General features: G+C 57.3%; 1 protein-coding gene across 7 annotated transcripts in view; it reads left to right on the forward strand.

Annotated features, from left to right (window-relative positions):
- The window catches only part of SYT7 (synaptotagmin 7), a 61397-nt gene that overhangs the window by 39362 nt on the left and 4973 nt on the right, over positions 1-17062 (forward strand). For 4 of the 7 annotated variants that reach the window (XM_025445679.3, XM_025445682.3, XM_025445680.3 and 1 more), the window contains 5 exons: positions 6634-6769; positions 11137-11407; positions 15106-15275; positions 15684-15798; positions 16307-16506. In XM_025445679.3, the coding sequence (XP_025301464.1) occupies positions 6634-6769; positions 11137-11407; positions 15106-15275; positions 15684-15798; positions 16307-16506 (892 nt within the window). Of the gene's footprint in view, positions 1-1648; positions 1772-6633; positions 6770-11136; positions 11408-15105; positions 15276-15683; positions 15799-16306; positions 16507-17062 lie in introns of all 7 variants that reach the window. The other 3 variants (XM_025445674.3, XM_025445676.3, XM_025445675.3) reach the window with 1 other exon arrangement.

Consider the following 17062-nt stretch of genomic DNA (forward strand, 5'->3'; position numbering starts at 1 on the left):
TCCCAAGCAGCCAAATGGAATTTTACCAACTCTGAAACAGTACCTCGGTGGGCAGAACAAAGAAAATGAGGATTTGTCCTGAGGGAAGGGGGACTTGTTTCCCAAAAGTTAGATGCCAGCAAGAGTGTCAGCATGGAGTAATGTGCCCAGGACCAAGATGCATGGCACAGAAGGCAGCCCAACCGCTTAGCTTCCTCCCCTGCCCCAGCCCCCACTGCCTTCTCCCATTTTTCCTGCTGCTCCCCGCCTGCCCCAGGCGCCACTTCTCACCTGTTTGAGTTCCCTTTCTGACAACCTCTCTAGGAAATAACCACGGCCACCTCTTCCTGTCTAAACCTTGCCTTCCTCGACAGTGGATCAACCCACGATCCACCTCTCTGGAACAGTCTGTTGAGCTTACACCATCCTTCCCTTGGCCCTTCCTGAGACATGCTTTCCTGCCTCCCCCAAACGAGATACCGCTCTTGCTGTATTCGAATGAGAGATCCAGCACCGGATGAGCTCCACAAAATACCCAGAAAATGCCCATGAATTCTGATGAATTTGAGGAGCAGCAGGTCACGTTTTTGTCCCTGGAAAATGCAGGGTGACCCCGCCATTGTTCTGGGGTTCTCTGAGAATGCCCCATATGGAAAACATCACATCATACCTTGACCTCTGGCCCCGGGCTGCTGCCAGTTCCTTGTCTGCCTGGACCGAGCCTCCCTCAAAGCAGGATGGCTCCAGCCTCTAACAGATCTCCCTCACTGCAGAAACAGGCTCCCTTGAGTCCTACCAGGATGCCTACAGACCTTGCCAGCTTCCTGCACTTTCTCTCTCTCCACCTTGGCTTTTTGGTGACTTCTGGACTGCTTCTCCAAGGAAAGGCCGCTGAACTGGACCCAAAAGCCTCAGTAGTTATTCCTGGGAACTCCAGAGAAGGCCCACAATGGCCATCACACCTGATATGCCAGAAGGGACTTCCGTTCTCTACGGGGCTGTGTGTTCAGGGACCCCTCCTGGTGTCGGGGCCATTTGGCTGTCCATGTCCCAGAGATGATGTCTTTATGAGGGCCTTCCATAAGCACAGGGTGCAATGCCCGTCGGATTTCCAAACTTTCTAAGAACCTCCCACCTGGGAGCCCAAACCTGCCTGCATATCCCAAAGCACGATGGCAATGGAGGCCCTCCCTCTTCTCCCAGGGGCCCAGATGGCCAGAGCAAGTAGCCTCTGGTCTTTGTTGAGCTGGAGAGGAGTTCACCTTGGAAGTCTGCATGCCCCAGAGCCTATGCTCCCCTCCCCCGGCCTGCCCCAAGTCTTCTTTGGCAGCATCCCGGGCACATGCCACTTCAGCGGGCCTCTGCCCAGCCCCTTCCCCGAATGCCTCCAGAGCATCTTGCTCTCTGGCCCCAAGGCAGGCTTTGGTCTCAGGCCATGGACACCTTCCCTCATTCCCTCTCTCCCTTCCTGCCTCCGCCCGACTCTGCTCTACTACAACTGTTGACAGTGCTAAAGTGTGGTTTCTCTCCTGCAGGGCCAGTTTCTTACGCTTTTTTCTTCTCTCTCTTTGTCTCTGTCTCTGTCTCTGTCTCTCTCTTTCCCCTCCCCGACCCCACTCGTGGGGCCTCCTCGTTTCCTCCCGGCTGGTGGGCTGCCCACCTCGGGCAGGGAAGGCAGGATGGTGGTGCTATCCTTGGTCTTAGGGCTTTCGGAACAGGATGACTTTGCCAATATCCCTGACCTGCAAAACCCAGGAACCCAGCAGAACCAGAACGCTCAGGGGGACAAGAGGTACGAGCACAGGCAAAGGCCTGCAGCGGCAGCGGCAGAGATGGAGGAGCAGAGAGGCTACTGGCCTTGACCAGCCCTGGCCCAGCTGCTGGATGAGGCGGTGGTGCCCTCAGCGATCCTGGAGCGGGAGGACAGCCCCCTCCCCGGCTGGTGCCCTCACACAGGCCACCCTGGGGTGTCCCATGGGTCCGAGGCCAGCGTGGCTGTCCTGGGACCATTCTGGATCAAGCCTGCTCCCCAGGCATGCTTGCCCTCGCCCGAGCAAGCCAGCCTTTCTGCCCCATCTCCCTGCTTGGCTCCCCCCCCGCCCCCCGCCCACTGCTGCCCCTCATCTTTCATCTCTGCCCCACCCCCAACCCTGAAATCCCAGTTTCTCTGGTGGTTGGTGGGCGGGGGGATGCAGGGAAGGGGCACCAGCCTATTCTCCCTCATCCCTGCCACCCCAACCTCCCTCTTGCCTGGAGGTCCCACAGGGGGGTAATAGCGTACCCCACTGCTGGGGTACTGCGTGGGTGTGGCTGGGCTGCTTGGCTGATTGTGGAGGAGCCCTGGTGGAGAGGGTCTGGGGCATAGGACAGGCCTGGTGACCAGAAAGAACCAAAAGGAAGCTCTGAGCCTGAGGTACCAGGAGGAGGGGATAGGGTAAGGGGCTGAGAGCAGCCAGCAAGTGCCAGTTAGGCTCCCAGTACCAAACAGTATCCCTGTTTGGTACTGGGAGCCCTACGCAGGTCCTCTGGAATCTCTTGTATGGCCACAGCACAGGCCAAGTAGAGGGCTGGGCATTTAGCCAAGTCTTTGCCACCAGGAACTCAGGGAAGCATCTCCCGCCTGTCTCAGGGAGGGCAAGGAGCACTCATGGGGAAGGAGACAGGGAAAGGTCGGAGGGCTGGGAGCTCAGGCAGCATCGCAAAGGTGGGGTGATCCTGCACCTGGTTTGGCTGCCTCCCATCACCTGGCCTTGGGCTGGGTCAGCCACACACCTGTAGTCACAGAGGGAGGGTTCCTCCAAAGGCCTACAAGAGAGCCTGTGGGCTGACAGCCAGGATGCTGGCCTTCTAGCTCTGGTTGTGCCAGAGCCACGCTCTGCAGACTTGGGCGAGTCTCTGCCCCTCTCTGAGCCTCTGCTTCCTTGTCTGTTGTACGAAGGACTGAAGGGGGTGACCCCTTCCAGCTTGGGCATGCTATGCTTCTAATGAGGGAAGAACCCCTCAGGCTGGGGGGCCTGTCAGATCCTGTGCACTGGGCAGGGATGCTGACATTCCCTGAGGCCCATAAGGCAGGAGGGGACTGTCCCAGGCTGCCACTAGGGGCCTGTGGATTACCGAAGGGTAGGCCAAGAGTTAGACAGCTGACTGCCTGTCCCGCCAGCGGCTTCTCTCATTTTCTTCCCATTCTAAGTTCACAGTTGCATGTCTATGATGGACACAGCCAGAAATCCCCAGAGGGCGGGAGGGAAGAGAGGGATGGGATCTTTCACTCAGTGGCACAGATGGTGTCAAACCCTGAGCCCATGTCCTGGGAAGCAGGAGGAACAGAGCCTGCCACCTCCAGCCCACCTGGCACCGCGGAGGTCCTGGACTGGGCCCGGGCAGACCACAGTGCCATGAGAGAGGGCCAGGGCCACGGGGGAGAGGCGGCAGGAGGGGGTGGAGGCCTCTGGGAGTCTGCTGAGAACCCGACTCCTTGCCGGGGAAAGGTGTGAAGTGTGCAGGAGCAGACACAGGCTGGAAACGAGATTTCACGTCACCCATGTGTTCATTAGCTGGCTCCATTTCCACCCACAGCCTATTTTTACCTCTGCCATGTAGGTCTCCCTCCGTACTCTAACACGCCCATCCCTTCTGACCATTACATCAGCTGTCCTGCCTTCCTGGGAAGGGTGGGTGTGGGTGGAGGTGGAGGCCTTGGGCCCTGCACCCCCCCCCCCCTGCCCCCTCCCCTCCCCTGGCTTTCCTTTCAGGGTGGACACCTGCCACTCCTACCTGGCCACGCCCACCCCTTCTGTCTCGTGGCCTCTGGGGTGTTTCCTGGGCAACTGGGCCCTGTGAGGGTGTCCAGAACTGAGCGCTTCCTTCCTGGCACCCTCCCTAGCCCCAAGCGGCTCTGACACCATCCACCGGGCATCTGGCACCTTAGGGCTCCACTCCTCTGAACTCCTAGCTCTTTGGACCTCGGAATGGTAGGCTTGGGTCAGCTGTCCCCTTCGCCTGAGCTTCTGCCTCCAGACCCAGAGTCTGCCCCTTTACCCCAAACCCCTCCTTCCCATTCAGCTGACCCCTTGGCTGGATGCCTGGGGTGTGGGTGGGCCTTGGCTATCCTGGGGAGGTCTGTCAGCAGCAGATCCCTGGATGACAGGAAGGCCCCAGAAGGAGGAGCAGCCATTCCAATTCCCAGATCAGTGAGGGGGTGCATCTAGAAGCATCATGGAGATGGGAAGGTTGGTCACTGCCTTGCTCCCAGGATCCTTGGTGGCCTGGAAGCCCCCCATCCCGGATCTCCCAGTGTCTGAGCCTCAGTGGGCCCCAAGACCCGAATGCATTTGCAGTGGGGAGGGAGGGAGGAAGGAAGGAGGCCAGAACCAACCGTGGCTCCCGTGCCCTGCTGCCTTCACCCACCGTGCGCTGCCTCCATCCCCATGTCATGCTCTCTGCCATCCCTTCCGTGGCTCCTCGGGATCCGAATGGTTTTCACCGTGCCCCACCCCCACTCAAGTGGGGCGCGGGGCAGGGCAGGGACCTGGCCCCCCATTACTCCCCTCACCCCCAAGCCACCATGTTTCCTCTGTCCTGGTGTGTGTTCCCTGCCTCCTCTCTGCCTCTCCTCTCGGCCGCCTCGCTCGTCTCCTTGTCCGCCCTGCAGCCTTCTTCACTGGCCTCCGACTAACCTTTCTTGGCCTCTCTCCCCCTCTCCTTCTTCCCATCTGCTCCTCACAGGGATGTCCCTGGGCCAGCGACAGGCTCCTTCGCCTCCCCCTCTGCCTCTCTGTGCACTTGTCTCTCTGTCCCTCTCTGTCCTGTGACCTCCAGTAGCTTCAGTGGCGCTGACCATCTTCCCAGGCTGCTTTACAGCTGTGCTGATGCTGTGGTGTGGCCAAAATAACCAACTTTCTCATACCTTCAGCAGTCAATCTGGCGCTCTCCTCCTGTCCCGCTCTATTTTTAACCTGACTTTACCTCTCTAGCTATTTCAGTGTCCTCTTCCTCCCCGTGCCTGTCTGCGTAAGCACGTGTCCGCGTGTGTGTCCCCGTGTGCGTGCGTGTGTTGCCATGGCCTCGCCTCCGGGAGGGGACCCCCTGCTGGCCCCAGGCGGGGCGGAGTGTCTTGCGCTGTCAAGGCAGAGCCGAGTTATGGCAGGTGCGTGTGTGTCCAATTTTGAGGCCGTGTGTCCCTGAAGTGCTTGCTGCTCAGCCGGACTCAGTCTGTCCTGACTCACACGCACACGGCGGCATGACTGAGTCTCCCTGGATGTTTCCTCCCAGGATCTAAGTGTGCACATCGCTGTGTGTGTGTCATTTCACTGCTCTGGTCGACCTGCCTCGTTGCCATTTTCTCCCCAGTCCCTTGGGTGTCTGCCGGGCTTGTGTGCACTCGTGTGTGTGTGTGTGTGTGTGTGTGTGTGTGTCTGTGCGTCAGTGCACACGCATGCATGGGCATGCTGTGCACACCTTGCTGTTGGGTCTTGGTATCTCCCCTCCAGGGCCTGGCATATTCTGTGCATGTCTGTCTGCTTGTCGTGGTCAACCGTGTGCCAGCAGCAGCCTGTCCATACCAAGGGTGTTGTCCAGCCTGTGTGTGTCTCCGAGTCTGTGGCTCTGGTACTCTCAGAGCTGTTCTATGGTAGCTTGTCCTGAGCCCCGTGCTGCCAGTCTTCCCATATTTTCCTTGCTGCCTGCCCCACCTTTCCTTCTCATGAGATGTTCCAGCCTGGTCCCTGAGCAGGTTTTTAGTGCCCCCTTTCTGAGCCTCGGCTGGACAGAGCCTGGGCTCACCACCCAGCTGCTGGGCCACAGAGCCCAGCTTCCCAAGAGCAGTATGGAGTCGGGGTGCACGCAGGGCCTCGCATGGAATGGCAGATACAGGGCTTCTCAGTGGTGCCCCATCTCTCCCACACATAGTCCTCAGAGCAGGAGGCCGGTGGGGACTGGGGAGCAAGAGGGTGTAGGTTCACCCTACCCAACAGGTGGCTGTTTGAATTAGTTTTGGTTGAACAAAACTAAAAAATTCTATTCTTAGTCGCACTGGCCACTTCGAATGCTCAGTAGCCACATATGAACAGTGCAGATAATAGAACGCTGCTGTCATTGTAGAAAGTTCCACTGGCCAGTGTGTGGACAGTGGTCCTGACCTCACCTAGTCTGTCTCGTGGCTGAAGGCCATGTGTTCTCAGCCTGAACAAACACAGGTGGGGCCTCTGGGAGATAGCACTCTGGGTGTGTTTGCAGAGGGTCATGACGCAGGGGGTGACCTGGACATGCCACCTTGGGGGCCTCCCCTGCCAGGTTGGAGCAAGCAGGGATGGCAGGGGGCCTCTGGGAACGGGGCCATGCTCAGAGACCACCATTCAGGCAGTGACTGGATGGTGGGGGATTTTCTGGGGAACCGGAACAGTGGGAATACCCACCAGAACGGTGCTCACAGGGGCAGTCTAGCCGCATCATGCTCAGGTGAGGCAGATGGGCCCTGGGCACTGGTTTAGGGGAAAATCAGGCTTCCCTGTGGACGAGAGCATAGCTCCCGCTGGCCTGCAGGAAGGAGATGGTGGCTGCGTGGGTCTCAGACGAGGTGCCACCGCCACCCCGGCAAAGGTGCCCAACCCAGCCCACCCGCCGACCTGTGCTCATTCAGATTCCCCCCGCCTCCAGGTTACCTGCAGGAGGGAAAGCAGTGAACACAGCTCCAGTGCCAGGCCAGACACCCCATGATGAGTCTGACCGCCGGACCGAGCCACGCTCCTCCGTCTCGGATCTTGTCAACTCCCTCACCAGTGAGATGCTCATGGTGAGAAGGGCAGGATGCCGGGGCACCAGGCAGGAGCTGGGCTGGGAGGCCGGGGCCGGGGAGGGGCGTGTGTGAAAATTGGTGACAGCACGCGAGTTGCCTGCTCAGGAAAGGGAACCAGCGTGGTGACTGAGCAAGCAAGGCTTGGGTTCTTTTCTCAGCCTTTCCCCCAGAACAGGCTCTCTGTGCCTCAGTTTCCTCATTTGTTAAGTGAGAAGAAGAATGCCCAACTTCCTCCAGTTTCTCTCTGGGTCTTTGAGTTGGGGATCCAAGTAAACCGATTCGTAGAAGGTATTTTTATGAACGTGGGAGGAAAGGCTTGGGGCTGAGTGTGTCCCCTCTCTCGGAGTGGTTTCCCCCTGAGTGGAGATCAGAGGTGGAGCTCCCAGTGAGCGGGTCTCAGAGCTCCCTCCAGGGACCTCCCTCAACTCCCGTTGCTGGGGTCCAGCGGGGCCCAAAAATAACAGGAGAGTAGGAACCCCCAGGTCCTGATTCCTGGCGGGGGTGGGGAGAGTGGGGAACCACTGTGCTGAGCGTCTTCTGTGCACACCCCACTCCCCCACCCCCAGTCTCCCAGCCCTACAGTTCTGGGGTGTTTTCACCAAAGCAGAGGTTGAGGCTTCGCATTGCACCCTCTGGTGGCAGCCATGAGTCCCAGCCGTTTGCCTCACCTGTGCTGGCCAAAGAGCCCAAGGAGGGCCAGGGCCCCAAGGTGGAGACATTGTGATGGGGCAGCTGGGGGTTTGTAGGGTGTAGTCAAAGGTTTGCCAGCTCAGAAGTCCCAAGGAGGGTTAGGGCATGAGCTTGAGAACCTGATGCCTGCTTACTGGACAAGTCATTTCCACTTCCTGACCCAAGTCCCCTCCCCAATCCCTCCTGTAGAGAGAGGGAAGCAAGTTTGTGGGCTCTCAAGCCCTTGCCAGTCCAGGTTCCCTTGCTCAGACCCTGGCACTGCAGCTGCCACGCTCCTTGGGGCCCCAGCGCCCTAGGCCCTCCCCTTCTGCCGTTTAGGGTTCCAGCCAGCCCCAACCATCACCCCCACTGCCCCTTTCTAGCCAGCACTTTTCAAATTGTAATAAGCACACAAATCACTGGGAGGTCGTTAAAATGTAGATTCCCATGGGGCGCCTGGCTGTTTCAGCTGGAAGAGCCTGCAGCTCCAGATCTTGGGATCATGAGTTCGAGCCCCACGCTGAGGGTAGAGATGACTTGGATACATAAAACTTTTTTAAAAATGCAGATTCCCAGTCAGCAGGACTGAGTGGGCCCTAGGATATGCATCTCTCTCGGATCCAGATTAGGGCATCAGATTCTCCCTGTTCCAGATCTGGTCTCCCTTGGGCCTCACCCACCAGGCCCACCATAGGCCCCCATGAACCTGGCCCTCCTCTGTCCTCTGGGAGGTGGGCCCTGCCATACTGTCCTCTGGATGGGCCATGCCACAGCCTATGCTGCCTCCCTGCCCATCCTTTTAATTGTTTACAGCTTCCTAGTGGTTGGGTTCCAGACAGGAACAGCCCACTCCCAGTCAGCTTGGCTGCTGCACTGCCCCCAGGGAGGAACTGACAGCCTCAGACAGAGGAAGGGAGCGTAGGCCCCAGGGCCCACTTGTGGGCTCAGGGCTCAGCAGATGCTCAGAGATGGGCAGGTGAGGTCTCATTGCCCAGCCCTAGACCAGAGCTGGGTCATTGTCATTCATAGTGATGAGGAAGACAGCAGCCCCCAGGCCATCAGAAGGTGGGGGTCAGGAGCCAGGCACCCCACCATAGCTGTCCAGAAGAAGGGACTAAGGGAACGGGATCAAGAGAGGAGGCCAAGTTTCACCCTTATCCGGTCACCCCAGCCCTGGCATGCTTTTGGATGCTTGCTTCTACTGGATCAGGGGCTCAGGTGACACCTCCCCTGGGGTCCCGGTACCATCTACCAGATGGTAGGGATGACCATCTGGTTGCCATGGAAACAGCTCCTCAAGCTGCCCCAGCTCCTTAATTAGGACTTGGGACTATGGTTTGGGAAAGCTGGGAACAGGTACAGAGCCAGGCCCAGCTTGGGCCTCCCACCCCGCAGACTACCCTGTTTGGGAACCGAGAGCCAAGTGACCAGACGGACCTCAGAGGGGCTGGGGTCACTGGGCTTCAGTCACCAGGGACTCCACCCAAACTATACAAGGAACAGGAGGGGCAAGTGCTTTGCTGCCACTGCCTACTCATGCATGTCCCAGGCTCCGGGTTCCGGAGCCAGCAGTGGCAGGGGCCAGACCACAGAGCAGGACGTGAGCCCACTTAATCGTCCCAGGAACCCCACAAGATGTATATTACGGTCCCATTCTGTAGGTGCAGAATCGGAGATGCACAGGGAGTGAGGCTGGTTCCAACAGCAGGCAGGAGCAGGGGTGGCGGTGGGGTGGGGGATACCGTACCTGGGGAGGGAAGCCACATTTTCTGTGGGTCAGGAGGGGAGCCTGCAGGGTTGCCTGGATCTGGCAACTGGGTAGGAGCTGGAGGGATCCTCTTCTACTGTGAGGAAGAGCAGGGGAGGCTGCTCAGCCCTCCTTCCAGCTCCAGGCAGGACCAGCATGTGGCTGATGAAGCCCCAGTTGCTGATTTCGGTGTCAGTGAGGGGAGCTGGAAGGGCCCCCGTGATGGCTGGGCGCTGACCTGGCTGTGAGTTTCAACTTATTGTACACTCGGGTGACATGAGGCAAGTGAGTCCCCTCTGTGCGCTCAAAACCCAGCTGGTACGGGCTGGTGCCTGCCTCACGCAGATGGCAGAGAGGTAGTAAATGAGTCAAAACACAGGGCACAGGTTGAGGCCAGACATGGTCATTGCTGTTCTTAGCATGATTTGAATCTTCTCACCTGGGGCAGGTGAGTTCTCCCTGTCTTGAGGTGGTGGGTTTGGGGGGGAGGAGTCTCCAAATTGCCCTGGGGCATGAGTCTTCTGCGGTAGAAAGTGGGCTTTCAGGTCAGAGAGGGTCCATAATGCTGTGCAATCTTGGCTGTGTGACTTAACCTCTCTGAGATGGTCTCCTCAGCTAGGGAGTGGTGATAACCGCCTCGCCCTGCTTGTTGTCAGGATTCAGTAAGAAGGTGATGTAAGAGTCTTCCGCCATGGTAGGTGCACACTATGTCTATTCTTATTATCTGTATTATTTAGTATTTCAGAGCCTGGGGCTGCTCCCTAGGACGAAGGAGGCACAGGGAAGGCTCCTGTAGGGAAAGAGGGGAGGGAAAATGGGCCAGCAGTTACCATGAGTTCCAACTCTGGTTCCCATCCAGTCACCTGGGGAGCTTTCAGAGAGAGAGATGCCTGGGCCACTTGGACCCATGGTTCTGGGACGGGACCTGGGCTGCTGGGACACTTCTGCAGGTATTCCCTTGAGCAGCCACAGCTGAGATGTGGCTGGGAGACCCTCCCCCAAATTAACTCCCTCTAGAGTTTCATCATTGGCTTGGGAAGGTGATGACCCTGCCTCCCTCCTCGCCTATGTCCTATTGTCCTGTCCCTTGCTGGGCTGGCCCAAGAGCCTGCCCCTGGGAGGTGGGGACTGAATGCGGGTAGATCCCTTCCTCCTCATGGCCCTCAGCCCCCGGTGCCTCCTAGGAGTGAGCTGAGATGCTCTGTAAACCACTGTGCTGGCCTAGCCCCTCCAGCCCCAACAAATCAGGCTCTCTGAGGACGGGGCCTGGACACCTGTACTTTTAGCACTCCTACGAGAATTTATGCCTCACACAAACTAGACGTTGCTCCTGAAAAGTCGCCTTTCTCATTTTGTAAATCACATCATCCTTGGAACCCCGGAGAGTCACTTTCCAAAGAAATATCTCGGTAAACTCTTTTGAGATGTGAACAACCTCCCTCATCTGTTCTGTAGCCCAGGTTCTGTGCTGGTGCATTTCACAGTGAGCCCTGGCCTGGCCTGGCTGTCAAGGGTGGAGAGCAGGAGGGGGAGCTCGGGGCCCAGGGGACACCAAGGCAGCTGTGTGGGTGGGGTTGGGGAGGAGAGTGGGGAGCCAAAACCTGAGCGTGCTGGAGCTTGGGTCAGGGGTCAGGGCCAGTGGGCCGATCCAGAGCTTCTAGGGGAGGCTGGGGAGTGGGGTGCACACTGCTCTCAGGTTCCTGGTAGGGGGACAGGGGCTGTTCTGGCTCTGCCCCTCCTGTGTGACCTGACCACCCTCGCCCAGATGTGAATATGACCGAGGTGGGCCACCACCAGTCCCACATTGTGAGCAGAGGGAGAGCAAGCCCCTAGCAGCAGGACTTGGCTCCAAGCACAGGGAGGCTTCCTCAGTGTGGTTGGGCTGTGGTGGGGGCCTGGGGGAAGCAGAATCCTCCCCAACCCTGCTGCCCTCTCCCCCTACCCCCAGCTCTCCCCAGGCTCTGAAGAGGATGAGGCCCACGAGGGCTGCAGCCGGGAGAACCTGGGCCGGATCCAGTTCAGCGTCGGCTACAATTTCCAAGAGTCCACCCTCACCGTGAAGATCATGAAGGCCCAGGAGCTGCCAGCCAAGGACTTCAGTGGCACCAGCGACCCCTTTGTCAAGATCTACCTTCTGCCAGACAAGAAGCACAAGCTGGAGACCAAGGTGAAGCGGAAGAACCTGAACCCCCACTGGAATGAGACTTTCCTCTTTGAAGGTGAGGCCGCTGCTGCCCCGCCCCCACCCGAAGTCCCCTCTTCCCCTGCACCAGGCCCTGCCCAGAGGCACATACACCAATGCGCTCCTGGAAGCCCACATGGACACACGCACAGGCCTGCTGGTACTCACCCACACAGGCACGTGTCTCAGCCCAGTTAACCTGATGCTTTTTTTTTTTTCAGGAATTCATCATCCCCGTTATTTTATTTATTTTTAAATAAATAATTTATTTATTTTATTTTTAAATAAAAAATTTATTTATTAATGAGAAACAAAGAGAGGTAGAGACACAGGCAGAGGGAGAAGCAGGCTCCATGCAGGGAGCCTGACGTGGGACTCGATCCCGGGTCTCCAGGATCAGGCCCTGGGCCGAAGGTGGCACTAAACCCCTGAGCCACCCAGGCTGCCCAACCTGATGCATTTTATGTGTAGCTGGGATCGGGTATGACAGCCAGAGGCTGAGGAGCACAGCTAGGCCACTATCTGGGGTTCCTGCCCAGACATGGAACTCATCCTGAGGAGGGCAGGCAGGAAGGGAGTCGTCCTCAGGACCCACAAGTGGAGAACCAGGAGCATAGTGTAGTGGCTGAGACATGGGCTATGGCCCAGGCTGTCTGTTTGAAACACAGCTCTGCCACTTATTTCCTGGCTGTGTGACCAGGGCAAGTTCCCGAACTTCTCTGTGCTGTGCTCTCTTCATCTATAAAACAAAGATAGAGGGACACCTGGGTGGCTCAGTGATTTAGTGTCTGCCTTCTGCTCAGGGCGTGATCCCGAGGTCCTGGGATTGAGTCCTGCATTGGGTTCCCCCTAGGAAGCCTGCTTCTCCCTCTGCCTGTGTCTCTGCCTCTCTCTCTCTCTGTGTCTCTCATGAATAAATAAATAAAATATCTTTTTTTAAAAGCAAAGATAGCAATAGCAAGGATGAAACAAATCAGGAAATTATGAAAGGACTTATAATACCTGGAAAACCCTTTACACTAGTTTGTTAAAGAAACTGTCTGTTCCCCTGCTCTGAGCCCTCCCCACCCTACCCTGCATACTGCTCTCCCCGCCCACATCCAGACACACAGGAATAACAGCTCTGAACATGTGTCTGGCTCCTAGAGGCCACTGAGACAAATGTCCTTCCTCTCTCCTGCACCCCTTCTGAAGGCCACCTTTATCTCTTATCTCTGAGGATCCAAGGTAACCAGGAAGCTGGGCTGTGTTCAGGGAGTGATTTCTGTTCCAGGCCTTTTTGGTGCCTGGACTCCACTTAGAGAAGCTGTTATCCTTTTGAGACACGGTCAGCCAATGAGAATAAACCCTACCACTCCAACTGCTAGGTGCCCCTCGGCCCTCTAGAATTTTCAGTGTGCGTCCCAGGGAATCTTCCCCACCTGGTGTCCCAACCACTTGGCACCCCACCCCTTCTGCAAGATGACAACCAGCTCACCTCAGCTGAATCATTGAGGGTGAGCTAGTGGGTGCTTGTGTGTTTGCAGACCCTTGTCTTCCCCAAGTCAGTGTGGGGGCCAGATTAGAGATGAGACAAATCAGTGGAAGGCTCAGCTGTCTGGAGATGGATGAATGAGGCCAGCTGGTGGGGTGAGATTTACAGGCAGAACTTCGATTCCCTGGTCTCTTCTGCAGACATTTATCTAGCACCGACGACGGGCTGGGCACCATCCTGGGTACTGGGGGTGCAAAAGAGAACAAGAGCCATTTGTCCCTCAGGGTGTTCCTGATCTAATGGAGGACATAGGTGTGTAGATAATTGAGCCATACGCTGCATGGCCGATGCTGTGGGCACCTACTAGACGCTCCCCTTGATGGTGCTGGAAAACATTTCCCAGAATAGGGGCCATTCAGGATGGGTTCTGATGGATGAATAGGCATTTGCCAAATAAGAGACTCACTCCTCTGCTGTTGGAGAGAGCTGACTCAGGTGTGGGGACCTCTTGGAGCCTCTAACATTTCTAGAACCATTTCACCTGAATCGATGCTAAAGGTCACCTGGGCAGGTCCCCAGGGGAACCCAAGATGAGCCAGATGTAGCCCCCTTCGGTGCGAGGAGGAAACCCTGAAGGAATTCAGGGGCTAGGAAACATAGGACTTCCTCTTCCAGCACACCAGTTCCTATCAGAGACAGTTCTGCTTCTAACATCTGGCTGGAAGTGCTAGAACCCTCCAGAGCTCTTCCTCTCCCTCCATCTTCTCCACCAGCTGGGCTAAGGTGTCAGGTATCCTCTCTTCTTCTTGCTCACACCATGGTTCAGGATCTCACCACCTCAGGTCTCTAGGCTGACCTGCAGCCCCTGCATTGCCCAGGCTGGCCCCTCCTCTGACCAAGCCTCCCCAGGCCCGATGACTCTGGCTTCAGCCCTTCCTCAGCCTCCCTCCCCTGGCTGCTGCATGGCCTCCTCACCCCCACCCCCTCCCCCACACTCCTGCTGCTCCATCAGGCCATTTGGCTGCTATTTATTTATCCTTTCAAGTATTGATTCATTTAAACAAATATTTATCGAGTGCCTACTACGTGCCAGAAACAGTGTTGGACGCTAGGATCCTGTGGCTAAGGACAGAGATGCCTTCCTGGAAATCCTAGCCTGGTGGGAATCAGATTCAAGGAAACAGATGAGTCTGTATTACAGCCCACAGTGTGGGATGTGAAAAGAAAGTGCTGGAATCGAGAACAGGGGACCTGATGCCATTTGGGACATCAGGAAGGAAAGCTGAGACCTGTTTAGGCCAGGGCAGGTGGTGGAGGGACCTCCAGACAGGAGCTGGTGCTTGAAAGCTGGTAAGGAAGCCGGTGTGGCCGGAGCCCACCGTTGAGCCAAGAGTGCTCATGGGAGGGGCAGGAAAGTATGTCAAGCCAGGTTGTACAGAAGGACTCGGAGCCAAAGCAGGGCACATGGCTTTTACTCTAAGTGCCCTGGGAGCCACCGAAAGGCTTTAAGCGGGAGAGTGTCGTGATGGGATTTCTATTTTTAAGGGATTGCTCTGCTATGTTGACAATGGATGGTAGGAGAAAGTGCGCAGGCAGGGAGGGTGGTTTGGAAACTCTTGTGACTATCTAGGCAAAACGCTCCAGCAGCTTAGATGAGGGGGTGGTGGTGGAGAAGGGGGCAGCTTCAGGATTTGTTGAGGAACGATGAAGGACAGGCTAATGTACTAGAAGGGGAAGCGTGGAATCTCGGGACCTACGTCCACTTGCCTCCGCCTGAGTCCTCCTAGGGCTTGCTTTCTGGCAGTCGTGGCCATCTCAGACAGGGCCACTTGCCCAGGCTTGTCCCTGGATGAGTGGCAGTGGCAGGGCTGCCCAGGGAGAGAGGGGCCACTGCCCTGGCCACCAAGACAGACATGTGACAAACGAGTGCATAACCAGTCCCTGGTCTTCTCTTTATTAGCCAGGAGATTTCTGGCCAGTGATGTAAGCCACCTGAGGTGCCATCTCCTCACCTGTAAAATGTACAAGGTGCTGTCCACCTGGAGAATTGTTAAGAGGGACAAATGGGACAGTGACAGGTCTTGCTGAGCTTCAGGAAGGTCTGAATTCAGCAATCGTGTGCTGTGCCTCGGTGAGGGGACGGCAGGCAGGCACAGGGCCAGCCCTCTCGGTCTCAGGGACTTCCTGCCCTGGAGCGCGGACCTGCTTGGACCCCATGTGGCCCCTCTGTCCCCTCTTCATCCATGCTGTCTGTCTCCCAGGTTTCCCCTACGAGAAGGTGGTGCAGAGGGTCCTCTACCTCCAGGTCCTGGACTATGACCGGTTCAGCCGCAATGACCCCATTGGGGAGGTGTCCATCCCTCTCAACAAGGTGGACCTGACCCAGATGCAGACCTTCTGGAAGGATCTGAAGCCATGCAGCGATGGGAGTGTAAGGCCCTTCTTGCGGGCCCCTGGTGTGGGGGCTGGTGGGGTGGGGCTGGCAGATCTGGTCCTAGTCCACCTGTAGCCTCGGTCTCAGCACTGGGTGCTGGCACCGGGGGAGAATAGCCTGAGCTGTGAGAAGGACCTGGCACTCTGTTCAGGGAGCAGGGGCCCCATGGGAGGGTGCACAAGGCTGCTAGATGAGGGGACACCAGGTGTGATGGAAGTGACAGATGGGGGTGGGTGAGCTGCCAGGCCACAGCAGGGAGGGCCCTGGGGCAGTGGGGCCAGTCACAGAGTTCTCTAACTGACCTCCCTCCCCTAGTCCCCACACGGATCCCGTGGGGAGCCAAGGCAAGAGGGGGGAGCACCTCTCCCCATGGCCCAGGCTTACCCCCAACCTTGTCCCCCACAGGGGAGCCGAGGGGAGCTGCTCTTATCTCTCTGCTACAACCCCTCTGCCAACTCCATCATCGTGAACATCATCAAAGCTCGGAACCTCAAAGCCATGGACATCGGGGGCACATCAGGTGCTGAGGCCTCTCAACACAGAGGGTGGATGGACCGGGGAGACTGTGGGAACACAAGGATCATGCTGGATGTGGGAGCAGGGTCTGAGCTGTGGCACTCATCCCAGCCCTCTCACCCCTACCTCTGGGCTCAGCTCCTCTACCCTAGAGTCCTAGGTGGCCCCCATGGGAGAACCCTTAGGGTCTGTATCATCTTGGACTCTGTCCTGACCAGAATCAAGGAGAAGGAGAGACCTGGGCTCCAGCGCCAGCCTGGACACTTCTCATCCATGACCTTGGGCCAGATCAGGCCTCTGTGGGGCTCTGTGTCCTTGTTTGTGTCCACAGTAGGGCACCTGGGTGATGGCCAAGCTTGCTTCCAGTTTGCACTGGTCCCTCAGATGCCTCTCCTTGCTGCTTGGGGCTTTCCTCACCCTCCAGGGAAAGCACACAGTCCCTCCTGCCCCAGCAGCCTCTCCTGGGGAGCCCCCTCACTGTCCCTCTGACCTGTCTCCTGCCCATCCCCCAGACCCCTACGTGAAGGTGTGGCTGATGTACAAGGACAAGCGGGTGGAGAAGAAGAAGACGGTGACAATGAAGAGGAACCTGAACCCCATCTTCAACGAGTCTTTTGCCTTCGATATACCCACAGAGAAGCTGAGGGAGACGACCATCATCATCACCGTCATGGACAAGGACAAGCTTAGCCGCAATGACGTTATTGGCAAGGTAGGGGCCTGGAGGGTGGGGCGACACACCTGTCCTCACAAGGAGCAGCAGGGGTAGCAGGTGAGCTCGGGGATGGGCAGTGGGAGAGGTAAGTGCCAGTCCCTTCCCCTCTCTGGGCCTCCATTTCATCCAAAAATGAGGGGACAGGACAAAACCTTCCCCAAGTGTCTGACTGTGGGTTGGTCAGCACAGGACAGATCACTGGAAGGGCATGGAAGGGAGGAAGTGGGAGAAAGAAGTGCCCTGGATCCCTGCAAAAGGAGTGTTCTGGACAGGACCCTCAGGCAGGATAAGGACCACAGAGCAGTGTTACCCAGGTCCCAGCTTCAGAGGGTGAGCTATGTGGAGCAGAGTCGAGAGCTGCAGTCAGGCTCCAAAGACCAGGCTTCAGTTCTCACCTCATGTGCTGCTAAATGGTGTGTGACTTTGGGCAAGTCATGTGTCTCCCTGACCTCCAGAGTCTCCACTTGTAAAATGGAGCCAGTAGTACTGACCCTATAGCCCTTCACAGAGTGGTGTAACAATTGCATTGCCTGAGATCCATGGATGTTCTCCT

Source organism: Canis lupus, chromosome 18 (assembly GCF_003254725.2).
Source record: "Canis lupus dingo isolate Sandy chromosome 18, ASM325472v2, whole genome shotgun sequence".
NCBI classification, from domain to species: domain Eukaryota; kingdom Metazoa; phylum Chordata; class Mammalia; order Carnivora; family Canidae; genus Canis; species Canis lupus.